The sequence below is a fragment of the Zonotrichia albicollis genome, chromosome 3 (genome assembly GCF_047830755.1).
Source record: "Zonotrichia albicollis isolate bZonAlb1 chromosome 3, bZonAlb1.hap1, whole genome shotgun sequence".
NCBI classification, from domain to species: domain Eukaryota; kingdom Metazoa; phylum Chordata; class Aves; order Passeriformes; family Passerellidae; genus Zonotrichia; species Zonotrichia albicollis.
In genome coordinates this window covers 39,123,932-39,148,815 of record NC_133821.1, presented here as the reverse complement: position 1 = coordinate 39,148,815, position 24,884 = coordinate 39,123,932, and the positions used below count along the sequence as shown (strand labels likewise).

The 24,884-nt window shown below is 37.4% G+C and overlaps 1 protein-coding gene across 3 annotated transcripts in view; it reads left to right on the top strand.

Annotated features, from left to right (window-relative positions):
• The window catches only part of BABAM2 (BRISC and BRCA1 A complex member 2), a 164,395-nt gene that overhangs the window by 121,752 nt on the left and 17,759 nt on the right, over nt 1-24,884 (top strand). For all 3 annotated transcript variants that reach the window (XM_005483098.4, XM_074537216.1, XM_074537217.1), the window contains 4 exons: nt 4,621-4,720; nt 6,673-6,743; nt 8,189-8,271; nt 22,598-22,751. In XM_005483098.4, the coding sequence (XP_005483155.1) occupies nt 4,621-4,720; nt 6,673-6,743; nt 8,189-8,271; nt 22,598-22,751 (408 nt within the window). The remainder of the gene's footprint in view (nt 1-4,620; nt 4,721-6,672; nt 6,744-8,188; nt 8,272-22,597; nt 22,752-24,884) is intronic.

Below are 24,884 nucleotides of genomic sequence, written 5' to 3'. Positions count from 1 at the left end.
GGATAAGTATGATTCTTACAGTTCTGAACCTCCTCACCCAAATACACATTTTCTACTCTCCCTAAAAAAAAAAAAAAAAAACAAAAAAAAAACACCCAAAAAAACCCCTATCAAGTAAGGTACCTCCTTTTCTTTTCTTTGTGATATTTGTTTCACAGCAAAGTATAAACTGTATTATGTGTGCACAGGTCCTTAGCTGTAGTAGCATAACCTGTGTTAACATTTAACTCTTCAAACTGTGATGTAGAGGGTGGTCTGAAATAATCCTCATTTTTCAGACTTAGTTCAAAAGTTTCCCAGCAATCTAGACAAACCTGCATTTTTTTTCTCTTTGGAGAGAGAGGGAAGCAAAATGAATTGCAGGGAAGAGGTGGTGTTAATGCAGGAGTTTAGGGGAACTAGGCAGGCCCAAGAGCTGTAGGGACGGGGGTAGGGATAGGAGTTAGAGCATCTCTCTACCTGCCTGTAAGTGTGCCTTGCTAAAGCACTCAGTCTGCTGAGGTTGAAACTTGCAAGTACCCTTCTTCCCTAATGAAGTGATGGGCAAATGACTGGTTCTTTACCCATAAATACTCAGGAACAAAACAGTCACTTCTTGAAATTTGTGAATTAATGCTAAGCCATTTATTGAGGATGATTTCTTGAGAAAGACATTTTAATTAATTATAAGTTATCAAAAAATGTGGAAGAATTTTGCATTTTGTATGTTGGCGTGAATAAATAGATCCCTTGAGAGACAGACAGAGCAAGTCACTTGGAATGCACCAGTCAACAGCAGAAATGTAAACATACTCCAGCTATGCTTTCTGAACTTGTATTTCAGCATGTCACAGAACAAAACTTCTATTAATGCAGGCTGACTGCTGCACTTGTTGAATTAAATAATGAGTTCCTCTCAAAATGCAATTTAATTCACAGACCATGGATCAGAACCACATTGTGACTGACTCTGGAAGTCCAGGAGGGCAGGACCTTGCTGCAAGGAGTCTCTGCTCTATCTTAAAATGAGATGTATGAAGTTGGTTTGCAGAGCTGAGTAGGCTTAGAGTAAGAGCAAGCAAATAAAATTCTGAGGTCAGCAGGTCTTTGTTCCAGCATGTTTGTAGAACCTTATCTCTGAGACAGGTAGATCTACCATGCGTATTTTATCTTCATCTGGTACGAGTTGAAATGAAATAGCATCTCCTAAGACTATTACTTCATGAATTGTTAAAATTACCAAAAATACCAGACTGTTAGAATTCTAGCCTTTAAAAAGTAGCAGTTTATTGAAAAAAACAGTGTAAAAATCAAACACAATTCCATTGATTGTACTGAAACTATCCTTACTCCCACAGCTGTAGGGGAGCAATTGTCTGTGCTTCCTCATCATATCTCTTGATGCTTTTTGTTTAACATTTTTTTGCCATTGCGATAAAATGAGCTTGGGGCTTTTTTGTAAGGGGTGTATAGCACTGATACTGAGAAGAAGGCTTGATTGCACACAGAAGTGTTTAAGATCTATGCTCCAAGAGACCCAACTATAGGGAAAGCAGAGTTGACATGCAGCAATCTTTAACTTGTGCTGGTGAAATACTTTGCCAAATGGAACGTCCTTCACTATAAAAGGCTTCTTATAGCACTTTGTTTGGCTCTTTTTCTTTTGATTGGACTGTGAGGTACCTCAAAAGCAACCTTTGGATATTGAGCTGCATGGCGACATTCCCTTGCTCAATTGTTTCCATTTTGCATCCTTTACAGGTCCTTCTTTGGCACTGTGGAAGTCGCTTCTTTCTTTAGTTGAAGGTTTATTATAAGTGAAATGAATTATTGCATCCTCTTGCCTGGTCTCAAGGTTGTGAGGTACAGCAAATATGTTCCTTTAACATGACAGACATTGTAGTACAGCACAGTCAAATCAAACTTTGAGCAATACCTTCTTTACGTATTTAAAAATAAAAGGTAAATATCAGTTGAATGAGGCAGATGAATGTTGATTGCTGAATGTTTATAGACAGTTTTGAGATGGTCAGAGGCAAGGTCCTGTGCAAATGCAATATTTTATTAAAATATTTAATAAGCAGATTCTCTGACCCAATAGAGGGAACAAAGACGCCTGTCCACTCTTAATTTTCCCTACCCCTAATTATTTCTACAGAATATAAATTACATCTGGTATAGCTTTATTCTGTTTTCAGAGGATAATTATACTAGGAACTCCAGCGTCCTTTCTGTGGAGGGACCTCTTTCTCAGAAACCACACCTTTTAGCAGTCTGTTTTTCATTTGAGAAGGGCTGGATTTCCATTTATGTCAACACATTTTTATGGGATAGCTATTTTCAAGAGATGGATACAGGTAAATTGGCAAACCCCTTACTCACAAATAATAATAATAATAATTCAGTCTGGAAGATGTATTGTAAGCTGATGATATAGGAGTGAAAAGTTTTTTTGCATGTGTAGTCTGTTAGAGATGACTTGTAGTTTCATACCTGCTATTGTAACTGGGAGAGAAGCCAGTAATTCCTGTTGTAGTCATCTGAGCATCTTCAGTTCTGTGTCCATGCTGCAAGGGAACTTGGACTTGGTGTCAGATGAGGCAAGGCAGGATGCAAAGTGGACAGTACCAGTTGCTCTGTGTGTGAGATTGGAGGCTTTTATGGATATATTTACATAATATGTAACGAGTTTAATAAACTGGAAGTCAGTGTCCTAAAGTGAGGTTCACAACCCACTTCTAACATACCAGGAGGTGAAGTTTTCCATTCTCCAATGTTACGGATCGGTGGACCCGCTATACTTGCAATTTTGTAAGAACATATTGTTTCAGAAATGTTCCAACTTTCTAATCATCTTAGTCATACTTCACTGCTTTAAACCATCCACAAGTTGCAAAATTATAATGTTGTGTGAATAATTTTAGTAAGGAGGTAGCAGCAGGGAAACTGAATTCTGTTTAAAAAAAATCCCATTCAAGTCTTACTTCTGCTGGAAAAGTTTGTTTGTTTTTTCATGTAGCTGTGGTGTACTCAGGGCTTTTTTTTTTTCATCGTTGCATATGCAAAATCCAGACCTGCAGAACTGTTCCATGTGGTGAACAGTCTGCTAAACCCAGACTGTTTTGCCTGAGTAGCAGATTTCCATATACCTCATTATGAGTTTGGGATTTTTTTGATTTATGTAGGCTCGGTTCCTTCAAAGGGATGCATGACTGTAGACCTTTATACCTACCAAAGTGGTTTCTTATCAAGTACTGAGGAAAATAAGAGGCCAGATCCTGTTGGAGAGTAAGAGACTTGTTTTGCAGAGAAGAAATTTTCTTTCTAGCTGGTGTAATTTGTCATGGAAACAGCATGTAAACAGGAGGCCACCCAAAGTAACTTAGCTTTTGAAGCATTTTTATGGTGTCCAAGTTGCTTCTGGATGGTTAATGAATTATGTAATCCACAGTGTATAATGCAAATTTTGATTTGGTAAGGAACTATAAAGAAAGATTTAGGTCAGTGCTGCTAGAAGGAAGTAGCATGGACTTTACCTCGTCGTTGCCTTATACAGCCTGATTTAAATAAGTGTTAGATCTTTCCACACCAAAGAAGCCATTATCCTGAGTAATAGCAGGTGTGCTTCAGTCTTCTGTCCTTTGATAGAGGCAAATGGTTAAGCTGCCTAAATACATCTCTGAAGTTACCTTATTTCTGTGAATTCCTACCATTCAGTCCAGTATGTGCACGGACAGAATTAATGTCCTTGTTTTTGTCATTTCCTACTGGGCATGAACAAAATCATAGAATCATAGACTATAATCATAAACCAACGTAGATGAGCAAGAAGGAGCTTATCTGGCCAAGCCACTCCTCAGAGCAGGGCCAGCTCATGGCCCCTGTTGTTCAGCTGAGCTTTGAGCACCTCCGAGGACATAGCACCACTGAGCCCCACTTCAGAGAAGCCTCTGACTCCACCATCTCTATAATTTACCATTAGATAATTGAAGGCATCAATATGCCTTCAGCTTCCCTCCTCAGTATCCCCCCCCCCCCCCCGCAGTGTTCTCTGAAGGCTGAACAAACCCATTTCTTTCAGCATCCTCCTTACATCATCATGTACCTGATAATCTTTCTGGCTCACTGACCCCTTGATTTAGTAGGTTAACATCTGTGTTCTATTGGGAAGTCCAAAACTGGAGTCAGTGACGTGATTGATATTTGCATCTGGCCATCTATGACTCCTCAGTCCTAATTATTTTGATTATTCTTAGCTGGTTTGACTGAAGGTGGGTTTTGGAACAGCTAAGGACTTCAGGTCCTCTCCTCCACTACTAACAAGATAATCTGAACTACAGTACTCCACATCTTACTGATGAGGGCTAAGAAACAGAACTGTTCACAATGAAAAAGATATTTCCTGAAAGAATGTTTTGCATTAGTGATACTCTTGATTTCAGTGGTTAATTTGCAGTGGGTCACGTTATAACCTGTTTTTATAGATGGTATCACTCAATACTTTTTATTATCACCACAACATAAAATATACTTCCTCTTGGCCATCTGACATCAAGAATAGGGAGAGGACTATGCAGAAATAATTTTCAAATCCCAGAGGCTGTGCATGTAATGTATTCTTAAATTAACTTATTTTTCTAGTGCACTTGGAGGATCATCTGCCCTTCACATCCCAGCCTTTCCTGGTGGAGGTTGTCTCATCGACTACGTACCCCAAGTATGCCAGCTTCTAACAAACAAGGTAAGCTGCTGCACACAATCAGTTTTCCTTTCCCTGATGCACTGTACTGCATTTCCACAGACATCATTATTCTTCTGCCTGGTATGCAAAGCAAGGCACACTTAAGCTGAACTACACAAGGAATACCTTCTTGGTAAGAGCTGAGTACCCAAGCATGACATTGAATAGAATGACTCCTTTAGGTAAACAAGTGAGTTTAGGATCAGATCCTGGAGCAGTTTTTTTTTTTGCTGTGACATGCCATGATTTAGGATAAAATGTTACTGTATTGTACAATACTGCATTGCAGTATACTGGTTTTTAGTAAATACAGATGTGTAGTTTGCATATTATTGTTCTAGTTGCAAGTTCTCATACCCCAGTCATTATTGTAGGTTTTGAGTACTTTCCGTGATTTTTCTTCTCAGATGTTTCCTCCAGATGAACTGAATCAGCAGTTTCTTTGGATGTTTATACAGTAAGAGCTACTTAAGGTTGCTGAAAAGGTTGTGTTCCAGTTAGCTTACTGTTTAAACAAAAAAGAACAATTATAGTATTTTGAAAGTTTCTCCATTATTTAGGTATAATTTTCAAAAGAAGGCTTAGGGGGTCAACATTTAAATATTGACCTATTACAGACTTCCTACTTGTATATTATATTTACCTTCAATTGTCTAAATGAAGAGAATAATTTTATCTTTTAGAAAAAGTTTCTTCAGAGTGTGTTTCCATAATTATGTTGGAATCTATCATTAGAGTTGTTTTTGTTGTGGTTTTCTGTTAAAATTACTTTCTGTTTCTAAAATCTGCAGGCACACTGGGCTGTTTTTATCCTTTCTTAAACGAAGTCACTTAAGCAAACTTATCGTACGTTTTCCTCTTCCCAGAATAACATTTCAGATCCTACACAAAGCCTTCAAAATAATCTTAGTGTTTTATAAAATACAATGTTTGAGTTTATAAGTAGAATTTAAGTTATATAAGACAGCTCTCAGCAATGGTTGTATCAAGACTTTTTCAGTAATTTTAGGAAAGCATTTGCCAGCCAAGGAATTCTAGTATTGCTATAGCCAAGAAAATACTCTTCCTGTTCTTTTCAGTGAGGGAGAAAAGGATCTTAAAATGCTAGTTTTGGTTCTGGAAAGCACAGTTACACAGGGAATCACATATAGAACCATACCATAAGTACTTCCAAGCCACCAGTTGTAAACCAGATGTCCTTGCAGCCTGGTGACACATGCATTGGTTTTGTTATGGGTCAAACCCTGCTCACACTGTTCTCTTAAGCGATGCCATCCAAATCTACAAGAAAACATACGTGGTGTGAGGAGAATTTTGCCTTAAGTCTCCAAATTTAGCATTGTTGGATTTTGTCTGTGCCTGGATGGAAGTCTTTCAAAACCCAGAGTGCCTCAGAAACTGATGCTCGCAGTTGAGTAGGTGGCTCCCTGAGTCAGCATGAAACCAGTGAAAGAGCTTAGTGTTCAGAAGGTTTTGTTGGAGGTGCAGTCTTCAGAAAACACCCAAGATCAGTTATGCAAGAAATTTAATTTTTTCTTCTCTTTTATAACCAGAATGTTATTTTGACACTTAGCTTACTGTCAGTTCAGATGACTGATTTGAAGTTTGAGTAGAAATCTGATTTTCAGATTTCTACTCAAACTTCAGTAAGGCAAGGATGAGCATTTCTTTCTTTCAGTGTTTGTCTCATGCAGTTAAACAGTGCTTCAGTCTATTGTGAAAGACTTAAGTTTCACTTAGACATGATTGAAGAGATTTCTTTACAAGATATTCTGTACGCAAGATCCAGAATTTTTTTCAAAGGATTCTTTAGGGAAATCATGCTAAATGTAGAATTCAGAAATTCTGCCATGTCAAACATAAATCTTCCTTAACAAGAAATGTATGACAAACTGGGCTTTGGGTTTTTTAATCTTTTTATAGCTCTGGATTTATTTTCTTGCTTTTTTAAGGTACAGTATGTTATTCAGGGATACCATAAGAGAAGAGAGTACATTGCAGCTTTCCTGAGTCACTTCGGAACGTAAGTTTTCTTCCGATGCTTATTTTTCTGTAGTGTGGGGGAGACTCATTTTTTGCATATGGTTTGTGGTTGTGTGGCTGCTGTCCACTGGATGAGATGAAATCTAGTCATTTCTCACAGAATGATGTGTACAGATTGTCGCTCTGTAGCAATACTGGAATGTACTTCAGTATTATTTCACTTCTGTGCCAGTGGCCAATCTGATTTTTCTGGAAAATAGGTGATGATGGGAAAGGGACAGTAGGGATTTTCCTTGTGCAGAAGAAGTATGTTCACTTCTGAATCAATTACTTAAGGGGTTTTACACTAACAGGCAGTGACTGAGGTGGGAAAATGGGGAAGCAGGTGTGGTTCCAAGCCTTGCAAGAGCCAGAAAGCCCTGCTCAGTGTAAATGCAGGGCTGGGAGACCAGCTGCTCCCACCAACAGCCAGTATTTTGTGTTTCAAGAGAAGAGGCTCTTGGGTCATGTTGCATTCCTGCAGATGAAAGGTGCATGGCCAGGCATGATGACACATTTGCTTCACAAATCAATTAGTCAGGGCTACTGTGGCACTGTGAAGGGTTGGCACTTTGGTTTCCTGCCTAAATTGAGCTGGAGTCTACGCCTTTAGCTAATTGTGATGAGGGGTTTCTGCTTCCAAGGGAGCCCTTCAAATCTCAGGTCTCTCAAGTGAGGTTAGGAAAACAGGTGGCTTCTAGCATGCACCCAAATTTAATACCATGATAAATAGATAACAATAACTTCAACTGAACATATGAGTAAACAGTCAGTGCAACCTCAATCTTTATCAAGACATTTCATTTTCTTCTGAGAAAACTCTATTATAGAAGTGGCCACATGTTCCTCTGATTATATGACATCTGCCTTGTGGTTCATGAGTTCTGATACTGCTTCAGACAGAATACCAGCTTCTGATGGTTGAAACTCTTAATCCATCTGTCAAACAAGTATTCTATATGAATTTTTTGTTATGATCTCATGTTTTATGTTTTTTATATGTACTCTTCCAAATTTTCAAATTTAAACTCTTCTCAGCCTGCTTATTTTCAGTTTTAACCTCTCACTCACTACAGAAATGATATATAATCTTCATTTGAGTAAGGTGCAGGGGATTTGTGTGTCTAGAGTTTTTATCAATTTAGGACTGCAGATGTGGTAGCAGGTCTTCTTTCATTTAAAAGTGCATTTTAAACTGAAAATGGCCTTTCTTTGGGTAACAACCTCTAATACCTCAGCATAATTAAGACTATTACTGACATTAAAAGTTTAATCTAATTTACGATTAGCTAGAAAACTGTAACTGGTAATGAAAAAAGCAAATCCTGGAAGATTCTGAACAAACAAACAAAAATAACAATTCCCCTATTACAAAATTCACATATTCATCATCTAGTATTTGAAGATAAAAACTGTACTAATTTTTTGTTGTGTTTTTGTTGATAGTGGTGTGGTGGAATATGATGCAGAAGGATTCACAAAGCTTACTCTGTTGCTGATGTGGAAAGATTTTTGCTTCCTTGTTCACAGTGAGTAACACTTTGCCTCAGGCATAAATGTCTATCCTCTGAAGATACAAGTTCAAAAGGGAAAATGTACAATTACAGGAAACAATTTAAAAGTTTTAGCTATTTTTATCCAGTGCTTAATCTATTTTTGATGTGACTTAGAAAACACAAAATCTCAATTGTATCTAGAGAAGGGGAGAGGATGCACACCAATACTGAAATGTTGGCTTTACAAAATGCCAAAAGGATCTTGGAAAGGTTTTCTGGTAATTTGACTCAAGATTTGAGATCACTGTTGTAACTCAGCTTTTCTAAAGTGTTAGTGATGAAGACTCTACCTAGGAATACCTAAAATCATCTGTAACTGTCAGGAGTTAATGCATTGATAACAACTGTAAAGACACTTTTGTAGAAAAAATATATCACATAAGAAATAACAGCACATTATCATCAGGATTCAAAACTTATTCCTAGACTGAAACTGTGTAGGCAAAAACTGTCCTAACAACGTAGCTAGGTTTGCTGTTGTTTAAAATTTTTAAATGAAGATTGTATTACCATCAGAACCACATTATTAATTTAAATATATAGGAATTACTCCATGTGGAAATTAGTAAATGTGGCTTTGATACTGCCTTTTACATATTACTTTAAGTTTCAATTTCTGTTTTTCCTTGTGGTAAGGTGAAATTCACAGGTATCAAAGATACTTTGATCTGAGGAAATTCTGTCACGTAATTCTTTAGATTTGATTGTTACGCATCTTAATTTATGTTTAAAATTATTACGCTGCAATTGTGCTGCAATTTGTGGGCAGCTGCAGCACTGGTATTTGATAGCATTTTAGCACTGGAGTCTTTCATATTACATAATTTTTTGTTGTGGGCTAGCTTTTCATGTGGAAGATTCATGCTGTCTTGATGATGTCACAAAAATTTGTCCCAGAGTTTTTAATGCAGAAAGTCAGGATTGCCATTGTTCGGAGAGGTTCTTCACCCTGTGTTGTGTTGCAGATCATAAAAAATGGTCTCACTAATCCCTTTCCTTCTATGCCCTAAGATTAGCTCACCACACACTAATGATCTTAAGAATCATTAATGATCTTAGAAAACTCAAACCTGAAATTAAAGCTCTTCCATCATGTTATTATCATTTATGCTGGGAGGAAAACAGAATTGAAGTGGTATCTTTGGGAAAATTATCCTCATTAAGTCTTTACTTAAATTTCAACTACAGTGGAGAACTGGTCACTGGACAGTTGTCTTCTATGAGACGACACTTCTTTATGTGCAGCCTTCCTGAAGATTTCCCACCTTTCTTACTCCCCAACATATCTGGGTTAATTTAATCAATGTTAAAATTCCTGTGGATTTGATTTGTGCTCTGAGATAATATACCTTAATACATGTTGAATCACTTAGATTTCAGAGGAATGAAAATTCAAATTTCTGCTAAATAACAGAGCAAGTTTTAACTGTGTAATATTCATGGTATTCAATTAAACTGGCCTGAAAGCTACAATTATAACTGAATAGTTTATCACTATGTATTAACCCTGTGGCCTTAGAAATCATACAGTGGCTTAGCTGTGTAAGCCATTGCATCACTCACTTGTTGAACAGTTCAGTGCAAAAGCATTTCTGGTCCATGCACTGAAGGATATTGCAATGAAAGGACCAAAACCTGCACTTCATTTCCTGAGTGAAGTAATGTAGGCTTTCATCTCCTAACCACTGACATAACTATGTATATTAGGCTTGAATATTTAGCAAGCATCTAATAAAATGTCTGGGAGAGATAGCAATAAGTTGAAAACTGTTCTACTTAATATATTTACTATAGTATGTAGCTAGAGTATTCAGAGGAGAGTAAATAGGTCAGTATACAGCAAGCACTGTGGTATTTCAAATGAAAGGCACCATATTTATTGGCATCTAAATTTTGGTAAAATTTTAGGTTTGAAGTTGCAATTTAGATGAGATTTATAAACACTAACATGAATTGTATTTCCTTTAGAAGATGGATTCAGAGGTTTCCAAAATAACTTTGGCATTGTTTTGCAACTGTTTGCATTGGGAGTTACAAACTTGTTTGGACACTAGGAAGCAAAAAAACAGAATAAGTTGAAAATATTCAGAATAGTTTTATTGAGTAAAGTGAGTTAAAGAGGAGAGGAACAGAAAAATAGTTCTGAATTTCTGAAGCCAAATAACCTTAGAACATCATATGCTAAAAAGAAAAAGACTGGTGCTGTAGTTATAGAATGAAGACCAGAGTCTACACATTCTGCCTTAAAACACCGAGGAGCTACCTAGCTGCAAACTTAATCATTAGACTAATGAAGCTGCTGGAGTTATTATATTAGACCAAAGACTAGTCCAAGGAACTGTTTCTTTAGTGGTTTAGGTTTCAGAATTAATCAAGTGCTTTCAATTAAAAGACAGAAGAAATAAACATTTAGAGAAGTTCATGCATCCACATGGGAAAGGAAATCGTTAATCAGGCTTACTGCTTTTGATACTGATAATGTTTATGAGTAAGTCCCAGTATGAAGCTTTGTAAGTAAACTTCAGTAGACTGCTCGCTTTTCAATAGACTTTCTCTTCTTGTTTATAAATCAGCTATGATTAGTTTTTGGAGACAGGTATTTCCTTGTATTCTTGTTCTTGTATACAGTTTATATATTTATACCATATATAAATTATAGTATCATTTGTGTTGGAAAAGACCTTTAAGGTGAAGTCTGGCCATTGATGAAATAACCAGTCAATATTAGATGAAGACACAAGTTACATTATCTGTGCATAATTAAGAATTAAGTAGCATTATTGTTATAAACACAAGAGTAGAGCTCTGAAGCAACCTGTATTTGGGCTTTTCAAAGATTAATTTTATCTTGCAAGATCTTTAGGTTATCAGCACTAAAGAGATGGACAGAAGCTGGACCAGTATGCAGTAGCAAATGAAACACTGCTTGTGTTAGTGGTTGTTTAAGATGTCTTGAAAAGGACAAACATTAAACTAAAAAGGATTGGTTTCACTGAACAATATTTTAGGGGGTAGAGAATGTTGAAGGCTGGCAGCATTTATATTTCCAGTTTGTTTGGGATCTCAGTCAAGGTGAAGTTGGTTGGGGATATTTGCTGGAAATGACCTTGGCTGACTGTAAGGGATTTCAGTTTCTGAGTGGATAATGCCACTGACCCAGGAGTTCCAAAGTGCTGGTCATGTAAAAGCTTGAGTTTAAATGGTGATTTTCTTGCTGTGGGAATGCCAACATAAGTAGCTTTTTGTCTACCCTTGTACTACTTGTCTGTGCAGTTTGGTGGTTGTCTGTGGTAGAGGATAGATCAGAAACAGCATCCCAGCAAGAAGAAAGTTTTGAAACGAGAGAGCAAGCAAGCAAGGGACCTAAAGCATTAGTTGGCTAAAGGGAGACTGTACCTTATGAGTGTCAGGCTTTGGGTAGGCACCTGCTTCTGGATTCAGGGGTTTTTGGTGGATGTTACCAAGACCAGCTTCTGATGCATTCTTGTTTGAATATTGCTGTCTGCACATGTTTGTCAGTCTTTTCAAGAAAAGTTATGAGTATAAAGTACAAAACCTTGTCTGCCTGAGCCATGTCCTAAAAAAATAGGCTAAGTATTGAGTGGAATATTTACATTAGATTGTTTCTGTGAGTTTTTATCTAATGAAGTGTTTTAGCTTTCTTATATAATGCTGTTATTTTATTGTTCTCATTGTTTCTTAAATTAAAATGGGAATTTATGACTCTGAAAACTAAAGAAGGTAAAAAGAGAACATCACCATGTAAATAACAGGGAGGTATCTGGTCCTGTCAGGAAAGCAGGATAGCTCTGCAGAAATGCCAAGCATAACGAAATAAATGTTTCAGGAGTCTAGAATGAGAAGTTCCATGCTCATCAAAACAATCTGTAAATATTGTATAAGACTGTCTTTTCATTCTTGAAAAGAGAAACTGTAGATTAACAAAGCCCCAGTGATGTAAAAGTGGCTAGAGAAAATCAAATTTGGATCTTATGCTTGGGAATAAGTGTCTTTCTTTTTGGTAGTCTTCTCCTCTGACTCAGTGTTTTAGTTGGTTCTATGTATTTCTTTGATTTTTGTCTTGAGAGTTTCTGAAAGCATGTTCTGCCTACGGCAAAATATACCGTGAACTGACCAGATTTCTTCAAAACTTTGTACATTGTTCCAGTCCCTCAGAGCAAAGCATTCCCTGGGCCTCCTCCTGTGCAGTGAGGTGTCTCTTGCTTACTGAAGTCAGTGAGAACTGCAGGCACACTGCAGTGCTGTGGACAGGCAGTGTGATGGAAAAGTAGCCTGAGTCACAGGCACACTAAACTAGGCATGGGCTCAGGCAGGGGCTAATCACAGGACTCAATTGTAGCATTTGGAAAATTAATGAGTCTTTTGCTGATCATTTGTCTCCATGGTGTATTTTTGTCCTTTTTTTCTAAGGGATACTGCCAGGTAGATTTAGTTTGAAATTTTTATTGAAAGCTGGTAATTTTATTTTAGACATTAAGAGTGCTTTAAACATTTTGTTCCTTTGATTCCACCTTGGCTATTTACTTGTATGTGAGCCAAATGAGACTTTTTTTTTATATAGGTATTCATAATGGATGCAAGTGAATCTGAAAAGTGATTTTCTTTTCCTCTTTTTCTGTTTCTCTAGGTTCATTTTGTTTTCATGTCACTCAGAATAAGCTAGTTGTAGGTTCCTATTTGTAATTACAGAAAAAGGGAGAATGGACAGCAGAAAGCTCATAAAACTTGGTATGGACAGCAACAAACAGGAAGCAACAGTTGTGATACTAATTAGGCTTTATAGGAATCTTATAGATGGCCTGATGTGGGTGGACTGGCAAGGTATTTTAAAATGTCATTTTGCTGTGGATATTACTTTTTTAATTTCTGAGAAACACGTGTGTTTGCCACACTTTTAAAACTGTAGTGTATTGCTGCAGACATTAATTGACGTTCTTCCAGCAACTACAAGCACTTTAACAAATGGACTGAAAGGTTTTGTAATAACTTCTTACAAAATTGCACTTTCCAGAAAAGTGAACTGTTGATTCTTTTTATTTTTTTTATATATATCTAGAGTATGACTACTATGTGCTCAAGTATATGACAGATAACTGAAATTCTCAGGAAAGGTACCTGCTATGGAAAAAGGTTATAATCCTATTTTATCCACTCCATTTTTGAGAAGAAATAATTAGGTCACAAAAAGTAATTGATGGGGCAGGATTGAGTACAGGTTGTGGTGCTTATTCTTCTTAGTCCATGTCTGGTTTATGTCTACATGCTTTGGTAACTCACAGATAGTTTTTCTCTAAGATGAGAACTGCTTTAAAGGTGTGAAATGCACCAAGTTCAAAATTGCCCATAATAGCAAGTAGGAGGCAAATATCTTGTTTTCAGTCCAGAAAGAGTTGATGAGCAGGGGTTTCATGGATGAGTCCTGGGTTCAATACCAGGTAATGCTTTCAGAAAAGAAGCAGGATGGTACACAGCACTACAGGATTATTAGAGATATGAAATTTTTAGAAATAAGAGCTGCATCAAGATAAGAAACATTTTCTGAATCATTCTTCCCTCTCTTTCCTCCTTCTATGCAATGACAATTGCTTTGTCACCAAAATAAATTTTTTCTAAGAATCTATATGTGACAGCAGTAGCACACAGAGGCAAGTGCTGAATGCCTTTTAGGAAATAGAAATGTCATTCATTTTGGAATCATAGGGAATACACTTTAGTTTAGAGATGGAACTGGTCACAAAGATGCATAAATTTCAAAATGGGAAAAGGAGGGAGGGCTTAAGCTGCTTTTCTGTCTCCTTTGCCAGCACTCCCCCTGCCTCATTCAGCAGCAGTCCGATCTTTTCCCTAGTCACACTTCTGCTGTTGCTGTAGCAGCCCATCTTGTTGTCCTTAACTCACATTGCCAGATTCAATTGTAGGTCAGCTCTGACGTTCCCAGTCCTGTCTCTGCATGCTCAGGGAGTGTCCTCATCTCCTGTGATTCCTTTTTATGCTTGAGTTTTATCAGTTCTTTGCCCATCGATGTAGGCCTCCTGCTGGTGGTGTTTGCCTTTCTGCTCACTAGGATAGACTGCTCTTGAGCTTGGAGGAGGTCATCAGGGACCCATCTTCTCACCAGGACCATTATCCCATAGGAGTCTTCCATGGGAGGAGCAAGATCCCTTAACAGCCTGAAGTCTGCTCCCTGAGGCTTAGGGGTGTGATCCTGATGTTTGTCTTGCATCATCCTCAAATGGTGATTCACAAATACACCAAAATTGCCTGGTGGTCTAGAAAGCATGGCATAAAAGAGTGTGTTCCACAAAGTAGTTCTTTAGGTCAAAAAGCAATAGAGAGATAAGCTTTTAGTACTTTGTAAGGTGGCTTGAAGAGTAAAAGTGGTAATTGTGATGTTCAGGAGTGGGAAGATGCAGTGGGCCTGTACTGCAGTTACAAATACCTGAAGTGGTTTAGTTGGCTGTGTGGGCCACATGAGATTACAGTGGCTTGGGTTTTGAAAGCTGCAAGCAGCAAAGGTTGGAAGAACAGGATAGCAGGTGTGGCAGTACAGGGTCCTCTTGACCTGCAGGATAATGTCACACACACCACAGATAAAAGTGAAGTAAAATAGTTTTCTTTCAAATCCCAGGAAGCATTTAAAACAGAAAAAAACCAACTTATTAGCAAGCCTCATAATCTTAATAAAATATTGGTGAGAGAAGACAATGGTTTTGCACATTGCTTTTCAGGTAAAAACATGGTTTAGGTGTCTTCCTGTCCAGTTGGAAAGTAACATAAAACTTCTCAGCATCTATCAGTGTATCTCTGCTCAGAAAGCAGAGGAGTGTTTTTTGCAGTGATCCTGCCTGTGCCAAGGAAGGGCATGGCTTGCTTTTTACACCCATAACAACTGCAACTGTATTTAAGTTTCCAGCTTCAAAAAATTCAGATGGAGAAGAGACAGCTTTTAGTCACATCAATCTCATCAGCACTTCCAGAAGTTACTATAGAAACTGTAACAGTAGAAACAATAAAAGGAAATAAAAACGGAAGGAGGAGGGAATGAAGATCTTTCAGAATTTGAAGTAAAAATAAAACAAAATACAAGTAAGTAGCTGAAGCTGGTAATAAGAAGCATTTTACTGAATTAAGATAGATATGATTACAGAAATTAGAGAGGGAAAAGACCTGTAAGGCCATTATGCTGTTTCTTTTGGGTCAATATAGGATTGTAAGATAATCCACAGGAGGTAGTCCAGTCTTGCTGTCCAGTAAGAGAAATCCAATAAAAGTGTGACATAGGTGGGGTGGGCAATGGCACTCAAAAGCAAGAAGCTGTTATAAAGCTGTTTTCAGATTAAGGTATAGCTCTGTTGCATGGTGTTGGACCACATAGCTGGAAACTGCTTGAAGAATATCTTGATTTGATCTGTTACTTAGTTCCTCTGTAAAACTAAACCAATAGTTAGATACTCTGTCTGCAGCACGACTGTAACTTCAGTCATTCAAAATATTGTTATCACTTTTATTAAAAATGCTGGTTTGAATGAAGGATGGAATACTTTAAAAAAAGTTGCAGGTTATAATAAAGACATGAGATATTTTTACAACCATATAATATGCTTATGTTTAAAGAAAATCAAAGCAATTGTAGTCATAAATCTAATTGCCACTGGTGCCTAGATTCTATTATAGTTCCCACTGTCAGTGAAAGGAGAACCACAAGGTGGATACAGAAATGTCACGCAGCCCTCCTCAAATAAAAATGGATTACATTATATTCAAGGAGACCCAAACAGACAAAACCAACTAACAAACCAAAACAAAGAAAGCTAATTAAACAAATCTACTCTGTAATGTGTCAGAGTAGTTTAATCCATCACAATTCATTGTTTCCATTTCGCCTACAGTGGTTTGTCTTTTATTGTTTAGTATTGTATTATATTCTGTTAATAAAATAGTTGTCCTTCTTTTTTTGGAGTGTTTACTTGTATTTCTGTAGTATTTATTTGAAAGTATTTCATACATAAGTCATCTTACTCATTTACTATACAAGCGTTGACTTTGCCAATGGGGTGGATATTTCCTGTAGCAAGGGCAGACCTAATTATTTCAAAACCAGCTGTGATTACCAACACACCCAGAATGCCCTAAGTGTCTCAGCTAAAATTCCATAAACAGCTTTTCCTTTCAGATTTGAAATTTTGAAATGTTGATTTCTGTTGTCAAAATAGCATCTTCCTGCAAAAAAACTGATTTTCTCCAGAAGGGATGTCAGCCCTAATAATATTTAACAAATTCAAATTCCTGTGACTGCTCTCTGTTAACCTAAAGTCCCACAGTAATGCCATTGATATGTTATTTGTCATCCTTGCTTTCTCATTCTTGCAAGAGTAAATCATCACACACCAAAGCAGGATAGCTGTGGCATTCAGTAATTTTTGTGTATTTTAAGCCAAGTTTCCCCTTTCATTTTTTGCCAGTAGAATGTAGGCCAAAGGCCTTCAGCACACACGAGTCCAGGGAATATTCACTAGGGAAAGCAGCCTGAAATCCTGCCCTGAGGAGCTTTGTGCTAGACACTACAGCCCCCAGAATGCTTGTGGCTAAATCTTTTCATCCATTGTAGGGGCTGTCTGAGTCACCTGTCTCATAGGAGAAGTCATGTCAAAAATCTAGTATAATTTTTTTTTTAAACAGGGCTTGAGAGAGGTATAAGTGATATAGTATATGTATTGCCATGGAGTTGCACTAAAAATTCACATGGATCTCATCCATATCATCCCAGGAAAACTGCAGAGCTCCGAGTTCAAGGAGCTTTTCAGTTTGAGGCCATGCATTCAAATCCACTGTTTTTCCCGGCAGTGTGAGCTCAACTGCAAGTAAGGCAGAGAGAATGTGAAATTCAGTGAACCAAAAAAAGAACAGGCAGAAAGATGATGAATATGTACTAATAAGAGACAGAAATGCAGTTCTGGAGCCTGGAATATGTGTTTCCTGTTTCCATTACTTACTTCATCAGAAGTACTTGAGTGCAGAGGCAGTCTCTCGCCAAAGCTGGATGATAAGTAAGGAGTGAGTCAGGGAAGTTTGAGAAGAGAACAGCTAGTATCAGGCTGAGAGTCTTCAGTGTTCTCTGGAGACTTGAGACTTGGCATATCCTTCTTGGTTTTCTGGTGAAATAATTGTAACAAAACCTCTCACATGTCCAGTAATCATGGATTCTGAAGTATGTACTATGGCAGTCAGCATTGGAAGGACTTGTGTTTGGCTATATAAAGTATTTTCTACTAGTAAGTCTCAGAAGAATTGCATCCCATAGGCTGGCACTTAGCATCAACAGGCCGGTTGACTCTTCTTTCCTTGTTCCTTCATTCCTGATCTGGAATCCCTAAAGAACCTCTCAACACTCATGAATGTGCTGTGAAACTTTTTTTTAAGTATTTTATGTAGCTAACATCATTCTTATGATTATTAGAATCATCACATTGAAAAGCTCATGCAGAAATGAACACATTTAATTGAAGCAAGACTTCAGTGTTTGCAGTAAAGAAATGCAGAGGGGAGAAGCCAGAACAGTGTCTCCTTTGGCCAGCTCTGTGCAGCCTAGGACTGTTTAGAACTGGAAACCACAATGTGTTATCTTCTGGTTGAAGGCAGCTCCATAAAGCAAGTACGGATTGAACTAAGGTTGTGCAGGCCATAAAATCTTGTCAAAGTAGAAATCCCAACAATAAAATATCCAGATCACTCAGTGTTCATGAGTGCAAAACAAATTTCAGGTGCAATAAACTGCTGCAGAATCAAGCATCCCAAAGGTTAGTAAGATAACCAGTATGGCAGCATCCAAGGATTTAAATGAATTCAGTGAGTAAATGTTGGCTTTTGTGAAGACAATTACCTGGATTTATCCAGTGCCACATAAAGGATAAATAAACCTTTTCCCTAGAACGAGGGAACAGTATATGGAATTTTTTTTAAATGTTACTCTCTAAGTGCTTTGAAATATATTAATGGTCACCAAGCATTTCCAAGCGTGGTTGTGTTCTTCCATCTCTTTTCTCCAGTGCTTAAAGGTGGAAAAGAGGCCACTGTGGTAAACCTGCTCTTTTCTTCTCAGCATTTTGCCTTCAGAAAACCTGTAGCAGCACTGGTACATGCTTTATTCCTTCCATATTTAATATCCTGTTGAACGAGTCGTCAAATTAGATGCTGAAGATACTATTTTAAAGTTATTAGGATAGTCAAAATCAACTCTGTAGTTGTTGACATAAGCTTAACTAGGTAACCTGTTCCAGGCCTCAGATTGCTTTTTTTGAAGAAAATAAGCAATTCAACCTTACAGATGCATTGCACAGTTTGTTAGCTGTTAGTAAATCAAGATTTTGGCTTTAAGGTAACTATGTTTTGAGTATATATATGCATTAAATACTAAGTCAAGAGAAGCAAATTTGTATGTTACTTCTAGATAGTTTCTTATGTTTCAAAAAGAGAGCAACTTCAACTATTTATAAACTGTAATTAAGTTTCTTTATAACATGACTCATTCTCAACAAGCAAGTCCTTTTTCTTTTGCTTTCTTATGAACTGTGTGGGAAAATTAGGGTTCAATCAGTGAAGAATTTACTCAATGCTTAATTACCCATAAACAGCCCTCCAAGTTCTGCTCATGTAGTGCTTGCATAAAGACATTATTTTCCCCACTCTATAGCTGTCTAAAATTTGACTTTTAAAGAATGATCTGTAAATTGTAATGTAGGAGAAAGCAATGTTTTATTGGATTCCTTCTCCAGTCTGCTTCTTTAAGTTCCTCTTACATTAACAGTATGATGCTTAGGAGAGCCAAAGTAAGAAATCATCAGATTTAAATTACTTTGAGCATGGAACTAAATTAGAAAGCTTTACTTTCCTGAATGAGCTAATTGTTTAAATTTTCCAAAGGAAATGTTTCTATTTCTGCGAGAGAAGGGGTAAATGGGACTTCCTCTGACATAATTTTCATTTTAAATCTTGAGTTTGACAGCAGCATTTTTACCTTCATAACCAAATATTACTGCTTAACTGCATGACTTGTATAAGCTTGCTAGTTGAAATGACTCACTTACGCAGATGAAGTTATTTTTAGGGAGATAATTTGCACTGTTTAGAAGAGAGGAAAAAAGGGAGAGAGAGTCCTACTAAGAGCTAGATCTCTCATTATAGTTTACAGAGCTCATGAACCCAGCATCCAAGCAAAAGATGACTAAGCAAGGGGTCTATTGGTACTTTCAGGAATTTACAGACATGAGTCATCTGCTTATTTTCTGCAGACATATCACCAGGGTACTTTGTGAGTCAGCTGTTATTTGGGAATAGTACTTGTATTCAACAGGAATACGTTTTTGTAGTTCTTAGGTAACTAACATGCCAAACCAACACAGGCTTTTACAGTTTGCCTAGTTCAGGTGTTAATTTACAAAACTGATGCCTCGTTTACAAAACTGATGTGTTGTTCTTAACTGTGATGCATTTTTCATGGCAAAGTGTGAATGGTTGTCTTGCATGTAATTACAGTAACACCTTTGTCATCCTAGATATTGCATGAAGGCAGATCTGATTTTTTATTAATGCACAGATTGAGAGTCAGACTGCCTACACATGACCAGGTAAAAAGAAACATTTTCTTTAGCAAGCCATATGTGATTATGAGCAGAATTTGACCTTTTATGTCCAACACACCTTGCCAGCATTAATTACCAGTGGTATTTGCTTATTTTTTCATTCTGTGCACTAACAGTGGCAATGCACAGGCCTCCACTGGGACGGAAGCAAGTTCTTGCCTTCCTTTCCTAGTGCTGAAATAATAGCTGGCTACCTTGAGATATGTATAACACTTTAAACTCAAGGCTATTTCCTGTTTACTGGCCTTTTAGGTGTGGTTGTGTTCCAGAATTAGGGACAGGTTTTTTTACTTGGTCTGGACTCATCCACACCTTGTATTAAGGAAACACTTGGGTTAGAAAAGTGGAAGTTTGGCAATTTCAGGTGAAGGGTGTTATTATAAATCAAAGGCAGTTTAAATTTTTCAAAACTCTACTTGCAGTTCAGGGTAATGCTGCTGCTGTCCAGATGTGGGATGCACAGTTTTGAATCTAGTTTGATTTTCTGATTTATGTGATCAGTTTATAATGTAATTCCTGAAAATTCCTATACAGATTTTGGTTAATAGAATATATTTTGGTGGTACCTTGTCATAACAAATGCAGGTTGTCCCTGTAGTGAGAGCACTGCCTTGATTATCCATTTTAAACAACATTTCTAGTGCTGGGTACTTTGCCCTGAGAGCCCACCTTTAGTTGTAGGTAACAGGGGAAAAAAACTAGTGCTCCTTGCATGTGTTATGTAGATGGCAATTTTGAAGGGAAAGTTAATGGAAGTTAGAAATTCTTAACTAAAAGGTCGAGTACAAGGACTAAATTATTGTTTGAATGCTTTGCTAAAGTTTGTTATTCTTCTCGCTCAAATAAGTGATAAAATACAAAAGTATACAAACTTGGTTTCTCTTAAGGAGTTGGTACTTAAGAATGAAAAAGATACACTAGAGAAACAGTTTAAGCACTCAGAGCTGAAGTATTGTAAGATTAAAATAGAGAATCAGTCTTATTGATTCTTTTCCATGGTGGAGTCCTTCAGAGACCGAGGCGCACACATTATTTGTGAGGGGAGGAGACTGCATGCTTGCTGATAAATGGCCAGGTCACACCAATGTTGTTCAGGGCTGTTATTTAGTAATCACATTATAAAGAGGAATTCAACAGAGCAATCTTTGAATCTAACCTTTGTTAAAGCAGTGATCTGCCCTCGAATTAGCAGAACTCTGCCCATGTCATTAGTGCTTAAATATCTGCTGGGAGCTGCTGTGTGGGCTGAGTCACCCGGGCTCCGGGAGTTGTCACGTGTGGCTCAGACACTGGGTCATGAACTGAGCCAGCACTGTCCTCCACGGGAGCATTTGTTGTATTTTGGGACCGTGGCTGCAATAGCACATTTAATTTAGTGTGCTTCATGGCTGTAAATGCTTCTATTCCTAGAGCTTGGAGGGTCCTTTAGCGCAAACAGAGATAGGGTGTAGCTGGTGCACATCTGAGCATTTAGATGTGATTAGATAAACGGAAAAATGAAGGAACTAGCAGGATGATACCATGGAATTTGGAAAATAAAACCTGTCTTACACTGATTCCTCAGTCTGTCAGCAGAGATTTCACTGGAGGTGCTAGAATCTCTGGAAGTATTTAAAGTACAATTCCATTGCAGTGTTCTTTCACTGTACAGAATTTTAAAAATGTGATTTGAAGGATATCAAAAAGTATGGGTTTAGATGCTTCATAAAGGAAGCCTACCCCTTTAAAAGAAGTTACCGTTCTGTTAATTTGGATGTTAGATTAGACATTTAATATTAGTAATTCAAGTCTGTTGTCCTAACTCAGTTTAACTACAGATTTCTGAAGCCTCCTGAAATAAGAAGTAGACCAAGAAAATACAAACCATAATTCTAACAATGAAAAAGTCAGGTTAAAAACTAGTTCTGACCAAGAAAACATACACAGTTTCTAACTGTTGTAGACTATTTTATTGTTCACCAGACCTAACTGATCATGAGACAGTGATAGGCGAAGGGAACTAAGAGGTTCTGATTTTTATTTTTAGTGTGATATTTTAGGTAATAATGACTTTGTGGTGTGTTTTTAGTTTTGTGGGTGTTTTCTTGTCTAGCAAATGACAGCAAGCTGAAATCTTTTCCAGCTCATATGACTGAATCTTTCTACATTCTTTATCAACTCATTTGGCTGCTTTAGGACACAGATAGCTGTAAAATAAGGATGATAATGTTTTTGATGTCCATGAGGACACTAAAATATATTGGTTAAAGCAGATAAATTTGGTTTTTTAATGAAAAGCAAAACAGAATGTATTTTGTGAATTTTTGAAAGGGAAGATTTCACTATAAAAGTAGGGTTTTTTAAAAATAACTAAATAACCCTGGTGAAGATTTTATGATTAACATAGCAATGCACTAGCTAAACTTTTTTAAAATCATGTACTTTACAGAAGTGTTTTGGTAAAGCAAAGTGTCCCATACAGCAATAGGTTGGAATCATTGCTTATAAGAAATGCAGAAGGATGTTTTATAACTAACCATCAGTTTCTCCTTTTCTGACACCTTTAAACCAATAGAATGGTCTGATATATTCCCACTAAGCAAAAAGGAAAAAATACACTAGCATATTTTTATAACTCTTTTTTTCCTTTTGAATTGCAGTTGACCTACCCCTCTACTTTCCTCGAGACCAACCAACCCTAACATTTCAGTCTGTGTACCACTTCACTAACAGTGGCCAGCTGTACTCCCAGGCCCAGAAGAATTACCCATACAGCCCCAGATGGGATGGCAATGAAATGGCCAAGAGAGCAAAGTAAGTCAGATTGCTGTTTCCTACTAAGCATTCCATTTGTTTCATGGTCTTTGGTGGGTAGAAATTTCATGGATGTAACTGCATTTTCAGGGTTACAAAAGCTGAACCTGTTCTTGTTCTCATACAGTCCTGGTGTTCCTGTAGATGAGTGTAGACAGATACTTATCATGCTTATGGCATTAGTGCCAGAGGATGAACAAAAGAAGGCTCTTTCTGCCAGGCTTTGTATGACACAGAGTGGTGACAGTGTCTGCTCCAGAGAACTTCCAGCCTAAGTAGATGAGATAGCCCCCAGCAGGAGTAACCTGCATGGTAGCAGTCAGTCAAGGTAACTCCCTGGGGTTGTGTTGAGGGGACCCTGAAGGGAAGCATGTGAGATGGAGAGAGCGAGAAGAAAAACCTGAAAGATCTGGAATTAGGCTGTAATGAAAAGGCATGGAAGAACAGGAGGAGGTAGAGCAAACCACCATTCCAGCACAGGAGGCAGCCCTATCAGATCTTGAGAAAGTTATCTGAAAATCTGAATGTGTCTTGCTTTATTGCCTTTTTGTTGGATGGAAACAGAGAATCGCTGTCTCCTTCCTCTGCATTTTTTCTGCAAGCCCTCATTTTGGGCTGAGGAGAGATCACTTCAGTCTGTGTACCCCTTTAGTTAACGGTGACAAGGCAGCTTCAAAGAGGTTCTGTTACAAGGACAAGCTGCCACAGGCAGTGGTGTCCCCAGAGCTAGATATTATCCCTGTCTTCTCATGAAGCAGAACAGATTTTACCTGAATGGGGAAGTTAAGGCAGCAGGCTTGCTGCAGTGTTTTAATTTTGCAAAGTGTAAAAATGTTAAAACAGCGAGAGATTTAAGCAGGCTGATTATCAGTTGTTCAGCATGTAAAAGCATCAAACTGCATAAATCACAGGGCGTATTGGGATGAACATTTTGAATGACAGTCAGAAGATTAAATTAAATCAGCAAATATGCATAAAGAAGAGTTGAAACAAAAATAGTTCAAGCTGAGTAAATCAAATGAGTAGCATGGTCAGAGACTGTAATTTGGAAATAATGAAAGCAAACAACAATTGACTGATGCATTTGTAGATTTTTATACTGATTTAAATTCTATGGAAAACATCAAGTAACATTTGATTTGGAATTTTAATATGCATTGTAATAAAAACTTTTTGGTAGTATTTGGTTTTGCCACCATACTGTTTATAGGAGAGCCATTTCTTAATCAACTATGATTTTTTGTGTGTATGGACCTTCTTCTTTTCTTTAGCAGGATGAGTATTTTGTGTACTAAAAAAAAAAAAAACAAACAAGAAGAACAATAACTGGAAGCATTACTGTGGCTTTTTTTTATGCCCATACTACAAAATGCATTTCTTTTGTAGCTGAAAGCTTACAAGTACCTATGTGCTGTCTGCTAAGTGCATTCGCTTATGAGTGGGTGTATACAAATGGACTTCACTGCCCTGCACTTGAAATTTAGAAGTATGACAGCAGTTCTCTTTAAAAGCACTAAATGTGTACACTTACTATCACATGTACGTTTGGTGAGGTTATTCACTCTTACGTTGGAGGCTCTGCACTGAAGCTCTACCCTGGCTGCGTAATAGGAGAGGGATGATGAGAAGCGGGGGAAGGCAGTGTGCAGAGATGTCTGAAATAGCAATCACTGAGCTGCTCAGAGACACAAACTGCTCCGCTTAAAAGCGCTTCGCTTGCAGGAACAGCTAGTGATTCCTCAGTAGGTACCATAAATAAATCTGCATCAAGGAAAATATGATGTTATGATACATGTGAGCATATTTTAAGAAAGATTTTGAACACAATTGAACATCTTATGTAAACAGTGTTTAAAATATTTGCTAGGGCTTCTTAGAATAGGTTCGTGTGTTTTAACATAACCAAATAACTTCTTATTCTACTTAATTTTTACCACAGACCTGTTATGGATCAACTATATGGGAATATATGTTGATATGTGGGAAAGCGTTCTGATGAGACATATTAGTTCAAACAGCACATGAAAACTTCCCAAATAAAAACAGGAAAAAAAGAACACATTATTTGCCCTCTAGAAACAATGTCATTCTACTCTGCTGAAGTAAATTTAGCCCTAGTTAAATCAGAGACAA